The sequence below is a fragment of the Chiloscyllium plagiosum genome, chromosome 15, assembly GCF_004010195.1.
Source record: "Chiloscyllium plagiosum isolate BGI_BamShark_2017 chromosome 15, ASM401019v2, whole genome shotgun sequence".
In the NCBI taxonomy this organism is placed as follows: Eukaryota; Metazoa; Chordata; class Chondrichthyes; order Orectolobiformes; family Hemiscylliidae; genus Chiloscyllium; species Chiloscyllium plagiosum.
Genome location: NC_057724.1, coordinates 410,198 through 416,907, shown reverse-complemented (window position 1 = coordinate 416,907; position 6,710 = coordinate 410,198). Strand labels below are relative to the sequence as shown.

Here is a 6,710-nt window from a genome sequence, read left to right as displayed (position 1 = left end):
AGCTGCCAGAGGATGTGGTGGAGGCTGGTACAATTGCAACATTTAAGAGGCATTTGGATGGGTATATGAATAGGAAGGGTTTGGAGGGATATGAGCCGGATGCTGGCAGGTAGGACTAGATTGGGTTGGGATATCTGGTCGGTGTGGACAGGTTGGACCGAAGGGTCTGTTTCCATGCTGTACATCTCTATGACTCAGAATAAGGTTTTATTCATTTAAGACTGAATTGAAGAGTAATTTTTTTTCTCTCAGAAGGTAGTGAGTCTGTGGATTTCTTCTACGTTGACAGGCCGAGGGGAGAGGCCAATTTGGATTTGGTGCTTGGCAATGGGCCAGGGCAGGTGTCAGATCTTGCGGTGGGAGAGCATTTTGGTGATAGTGGCCACAACTGCCTCACATTCTACATAGCTATTTTGATTAGATTAGATTACTTACAGTGTGGAAACAGGCCCTTCGGCCCAACAAGCCCACACCGACCCGCCAAAGCTTATACCACCCAAACCCATATTCCTACGTTTACCCCTTCACCTAACACTACGGGCAATTTAGCATGGCCAATTCACCTGACCTGCACATCTTTGGACTGTGGGAGGAAACTGGAGCACCCAGAGGAAACCCACGCAGACACGGGGAGAATGTGCAAACTCCACACAGAGAGTCGCCGGAGGCGGGAGTTGAACCCGGGTCTCTGGCGCTGTGAGGCAGCAGTGCTAACCACTGTGCCACCGTGCCGCCTTCTCTTTGGATAAGGAGAGAAGCAGGCACAATGGGAGGATATTTAATTGGGGAAAAGGAAGCTATGATGCTATCAGACATGCGTTGGGAAGCATGGACTGGGAGCAATTGCTCCATGGAAAGGGCACTACAGACATGTGGAGACTGTTTAAGGAACAGTTGTTGCGAGTGATGCATAAATGTGTTCCTCTGAGACAGGCAAGAAGGGGTAAGATAAAGGAACCTTGGATGACAAGAGCAGAGGAGCTTCTCATCAAAAGAAATAAGGCAGCTTACGTAAGGTGGAGGAAGCAAGGGTCTTGCTTAGCTCTTGAGGATTACAGGCAGGCGAGGAAGGAGCTCAAAAATGGTCTGAGGGGAGCCAGGAAGGGGCATGAGAAAAGCTTGGCAGGAAGGATTAGGGAGAATCCAAAGGCATTTTACACGTATGTGAGGAATAAGAGAATGATCAAAGAAAGAGTAGGGCCGATCAGGGCGAGCATAGGGAACTTGTGTGTGGAGTCTGAGGAGGTAGGGGAAGCTCTAAATGAGTTTTTTGCTTCTGTCTTTATTAAAGAAAAGGGCCTTGTAGTGAATGAAACCATTGAGGAGCAGGTAAGCATGCTGAAACGGATAGAGATTGAAGAAGCCGATATGCTGAAAATTTCGACAAACATTAAGATTGACAAGTCGCCAGGGCCAGACCAGATTTGTCCTCGGCTGCTTTGGGAAGCGAGAAATGTGATTGCTTCGCTGCTTGCGAAGATCTTTGCATCCTCGCTCTCCACTCGAGTCATACTGGAGGACTGGAGGGAGACAAATGTAATATCTCTCTTCAAGAAAGGAAATAGGGAAATCCCTGGCAATTACAGACCAGTCAGTCTCACGTCTGTCGTCTTGTTAGAAAGGATTCTGAGGGATAGATTTTTGACCATCTAGAAGAGCATGGCTTGATTAAATGCAGTCAGCATGGCTTTGTGAGGGGCAGGTCATGCCTCACAAATCTTGTTGAGTTCTTTGAGGATGTTACTGGACAAGTTGATGAGGGTCGAGCAGTGAATGTGGTGTATATGGACTTCAGCAAGGCATTTGATAAGGTTCCCCATGGTAGGCTTGTTCAGAAGGTGAGGAGGAATGGGATACAGGGAGATTTAGCTGTCTGGATACAGAATTGGCTGGTCGACAGAAGACAGGAAGTGGTAGTGGAAGGAAAGTATTCTGCCTGGAAGTCAGTGGTGAGTGGTGTTCCACAGGGCTGTGTTCTTGGGCCTCTGCTCTTTGTAATTTTTATTAATGACTTGGATGAGGAGATTGAAGGATGGGTTAGCAAGTTTGCAGATGACACAAAGGTTGGAGGTGTCGTTGACAGTATAGAGGATTGTTGTAGGCTGCAGCGTGATATTGACAGGATGCAGAAACAGGCTGAGAGGTGGCAGATGGAATTCAACCTTGATAAATGCGAAGGGATGCATTTTGGAAGGTTGAACTTGAAAGTTGAATACAGGATTAAAGACAGGATTCTTGGCAGTGTGGAGGAACAGCGGGATCTTGGTGTGCAGGTACATAGATCCCTTAAAATTGCCACCCAGGTGGACAGGGTTGTTAAGAAAGCATATGGTGTTTTGGCTTTCATTAACTGGGGGATTGAGATTAAGAGCCGTGAGATCTTGTTGCAACTCTATAAAACTTTGGTTAGACCGCACTTGGAATACTGTGTCCAGTTTTGGTTGCCCTATTATAGGAAAGATGTGGATGCTTTGGAGAGGGTTCAGAGGAGGTTTACCAGGATGCTGCCTGGAACGGAGGGCTTATCTTATGAAGAGAGGTTGACTGAGCTCAGACTTTTTTCATTGGAAAAAAGAAGAAAGAGAGGGGGACCTAATTGAGGTGTACAAGATAATGAGAGGCATAGATAGAGTTGATAGCCAGAGACTTTTTCCCAGGCAGAAATTGTTATCACGAGGGGTCATAGTTTTAAGTTGTTTGGCAAAAAGTACAGAGGGGATGTCAGAGGCGGGTTTGACACAGAGAGTTGAGAGAGCATGGAATGCTTTGCCAGCAGCAGTTGTGGAAGCGAGGTCATTGGGGATGAGATTGCTGGACATGCATATGGTCACAGAAATTTGAGGGTTCATACATTAGGTTTACCTTACACAACATCGTGGGCTGAAGGTCCTGTTCTGTGCTGTACTGTTCTATGTCCTATTCTTGACTACAAGGGCTGATGAAGCTGTAAATCATTAAGTATATTCAAGGCTGAGATAGACCAGTTTTTAAATCCACCAGAGAATCGAAGGTTTCGGGAAAGGGACAGGAAACTGGATTTGAGGATCATTGGATAAACCATGACCTCGTTGAACAGTGGAGCAGACGCAATGGGCTGCTTCTGCTCTTCCAACTGATCATTTCAGTCATTGGGCATGCTCAGGACAGGAATTGATCGGTTTTTGCTGAGACACAGCAGTACCTCATGGGTCTTGGGCTCAACTTCCTGACTCCTGGAAGGGCAACTGCAACAGCAGGGACAGACTGCCATTTGTTGGGATGTGGGTCAACAGATACTGGTCAGCTCAAGAGCTCTGGATTCTTGAAAGCCAACGATTAGGGTTTGATAACACAATTCACTGCTTCATCATCACATTGCAATTTAAATCTGACCCTTTTAACCTGTACATTCTTTTTTGAAAGCTCCTTTTCATCAACCTAATCTCAGAGTGCTGGATGACTTCTGTTTGAAACATCCAGGAGCAGCATCTTGGAGACTGACTCTGCTGCTCCTATCACTTCAAAATTACATGTAGAGCCTCCTCCAGCCTGGGTAAATAAAAGGTAATCGCTGTCACAGCCAGTCAGAAGATAGGGTTGCTCTCACATTAGACAGAGATGTTTGATGGTAGTTTAACCTCAGTATCGTCATGCCTGAGGTGGGGGGAGAGGTCAAGAAGGAGAGTCCTTCATAATAACTTTCAGCCGGCATGGGAATGGAACCCATACTTAGAGCATCACTCTGTAACACATATCAGCAATCCAGCCAACTGAGTTAAGTGACCCCCTTCTCAGTAGACATCCATTTATGAAGGACATGTACTGGCACTGCAAGTACCAAACATTCTATTGAATGAGTGCAAATGGCTAAATTAGTGTCACTGTTGCTGCAATTAGTCAGTGCTTTCCACTGGAATAACGACTAGTTCCATTACCGTGACAGAGCCCACATTGTTTGGTTAATGAGTGCATTTACCCTGATCTGTGCTTCACAATTACTCCCGATTACAGTGTTGTGCCAAAAGCTGACAACGTAGAGTTGTGCCAAAAGCTGACAACGTAGAGTGCGCTGTCTAGATTCCCTGTTGTGGTCCATATTATTACTAGGGAAGATTATTGATGCCGACATGTCACTAAAGGGGTAAAATTGTGTCCGTGCCTAAGCTGCCCCTGACAAGTAGTTCTAAAAAGATAGAAATAATGCAGATGCAACATTCTGCTTGTGGAATTCTGCAGGAGTTCAGTCGATAGTGCAGTGTTCCTTTAAACACGATAAAAGCAATAAACCAAAATTTAACATTTTACTGTTAAGGTAGAAACTGAAATGCAAACTTTCCTGTCTCAGTGAGCACAGAAAACATTAAACTTAAAAATGATTCAAAATCACCAAGTCAATTACTTATACACCATTTAGTTGTTTAATTAAAAAAAAGGTTACCTTCAGCTAGGGTTATGGCCTCCATAACCTTAACAGGAAGGGAAGATCCGAAACTCCTGATTTCATAGTTGAGTGTCTCACCCACTGTTTGATACTGTGCTCCTCTGATTGGGGTTGGACTTGAGGAAAAAAAAAATTCCAGTCAAAATTTTCAATTGCTACATTGAAAACAAATGCCATTGTACTTGGTCAAAGTATATTCTTACTGTTCAAACTTAGCAAATCAGTTAGAAACAATAGCAAATATGCGACACAAAAAAAAAACCCTTTCTAATTTCAGTGCCAAAGGAATTCACAGCTCAGAATGTCTAACTCTTCTATGGTAAACTTTAGGCAATTCCAATAGCAACCAGCATCTGAGTTATCCCACTGTATTATAAAAAGAGATTAGACAATACCAGAGAGGAGGGAACGAACGAGCGCGAGGGAGAAGGAACGAACGAGCGCGAGGGAGAAGGAAAGAGATCATAAACTATAGAGTGAGAAAGGAAATGAAATTTCATTTACAGAACAACTAAGATAAGACTATTCAAATTCTAAAGAAAAAGCAAGTTTGCAATATTGGTGCCAGGATGATAGAGTTCAACGTTTGTCAGTACTTTGAAACAAATTGTTGTGTGAACAACACAAAGAATTTGAGAACGTATGAAGTCAACAAAAGACCACATTCTGCGCTTGAAGCTGTTAATGTGTAGGGCAGCTGAACAGTTTCCAATAAACTGGTTATGTCATGACATAACTCTGAAGCTATCACATCGCAAAGGGGAACCGGAATCTCTCTCTTAATGATGGTGGTATCTGGAAAGTACGATTCCACGAGTATGACTCGTTATCAGGTTGTTGCTTATTATTCTGTGAGACAACTTTCCTAACATTTCAGAAATGACTTCCTTCTTCAGGAGTGAGGAAAGTGTGTCCAGCAGGCTAAGATAAAAGGTAGGGAGGAGGGACTTGGGGGAGGGGCATTGGAAATGCGATAGGTGGAAGGAGGATAAGGTGAGGGTGATAGGCTGGAGTGGGAGTGGGGACGGAGAGGTCAGGAAGAAGATTGCAGGTTAGGAAGGTGGTGCTGAGTTTGAGGGTTGGGACTGAGACAAGGTTGGGGGGGGGGGAAAATGAGGAAACTGGAGAAATCGGAGTTGATCCGTTGTGGTTGGAGGGTTCCTAGGCGGAAGATGAGGCGCTCTTCCTCCAGCCGTCGTGTTGCTATGGTCTGGCGATGGAGGAGTCCAAGGACCTGCATGTCCTTGGTGGAGTGGGAGGGGGGGTTGAAGTGTTGAGCCACGGGATAGTTGGGTTGGTTGGTATGGGTGTCCCAGAGGTGTTTCTCTGAAACGTTTCGCAAGTAGGCAGCCTGTCTCCCCAATATAGAGGAGGCCACATTGGGTGCAGGATGCAGTAAATGATGTGTGTGGAGGTGCAGGTGAACTTGTGGCGGATATGGAAGGATCCCTTGGGGCCTTGGAGGGAAGTAAGCGGGGAGGTGTGGGCACAAATTTTGCATTTCTTGCGGTTGCAGGGGAAGGTGCCGGGAGTGGAGGTTGTGGACCTGACGAGGGAGTCAAGGAGGGAGGGGTCTTTTCGGAACGCTGATAGGGGAGGGGAGGGAAATATATCCCTGGTGGCGGGGTCCGTTTGGAGGTGGCGGAAATGACGGATGATACGGTGTATATGGAGGTTGGTGGAGTGGTAGGTGAGGAGGAGTGAGGTTCTATCCTGGTGGCGATTGGAGGGCCGGGGCTCAAGGGCAGAGGAGCGGGAATTGGAGGAGATGTGGTGGAGAGCATCGTCGATCACGTCTGTGGGGAAATTGCGGTGTTTGAAGAAGGAGACCATCTGGGTTGTACGGTATTGGAACTGGTCCTGCTGGGAGCAGATGCGGCGGAGACGGGCAGAGGAGCGGGAATTGGAGGAGATGTGGTGGAGAGCATCGTCGATCACGTCTGTGGGGAAATTGCGGTGTTTGAAGAAGGAGACCATCTGGGTTGTACGGTATTGGAACTGGTCCTGCTGGGAGCAGATGCGGCGGAGACGAAGGAAGTGGGAATATGGGATGGCGTTTTCACAGGGGGCAGGGTGGGAGGAGGTGTAGTCTAGGTAGCTGTGGGAGTCGGTCGGTTTATAGTAAACGTCCGTGTTGAGTCGGTCATCCGAGATAGAAATGGAGAGGTCTAGGAAGGGGAGTGAGGAGTCTGAGACGGTCCAGGTGAATTTGAGGTCGGGGTGGAAGGTGTTGGTAAAGTGGATGAACTGTTCGACCTCCTTGTGGGAGCATGAGGCAGCGCCGATACAG

At 46.5% G+C, this 6,710-nt stretch overlaps 1 protein-coding gene across 3 annotated transcripts in view; it reads right to left on the bottom strand.

Moving 5' to 3' along the window:
- The window catches only part of nup133 (nucleoporin 133), a 61,980-nt gene that overhangs the window by 48,649 nt on the left and 6,621 nt on the right, over positions 1 to 6,710 (bottom strand). For all 3 annotated transcript variants that reach the window (XM_043704244.1, XM_043704246.1, XM_043704245.1), the window contains exon 2: positions 4,418 to 4,536. In XM_043704244.1, coding sequence (XP_043560179.1) covers positions 4,418 to 4,536 — 119 coding nt within the window. The remainder of the gene's footprint in view (positions 1 to 4,417; positions 4,537 to 6,710) is intronic.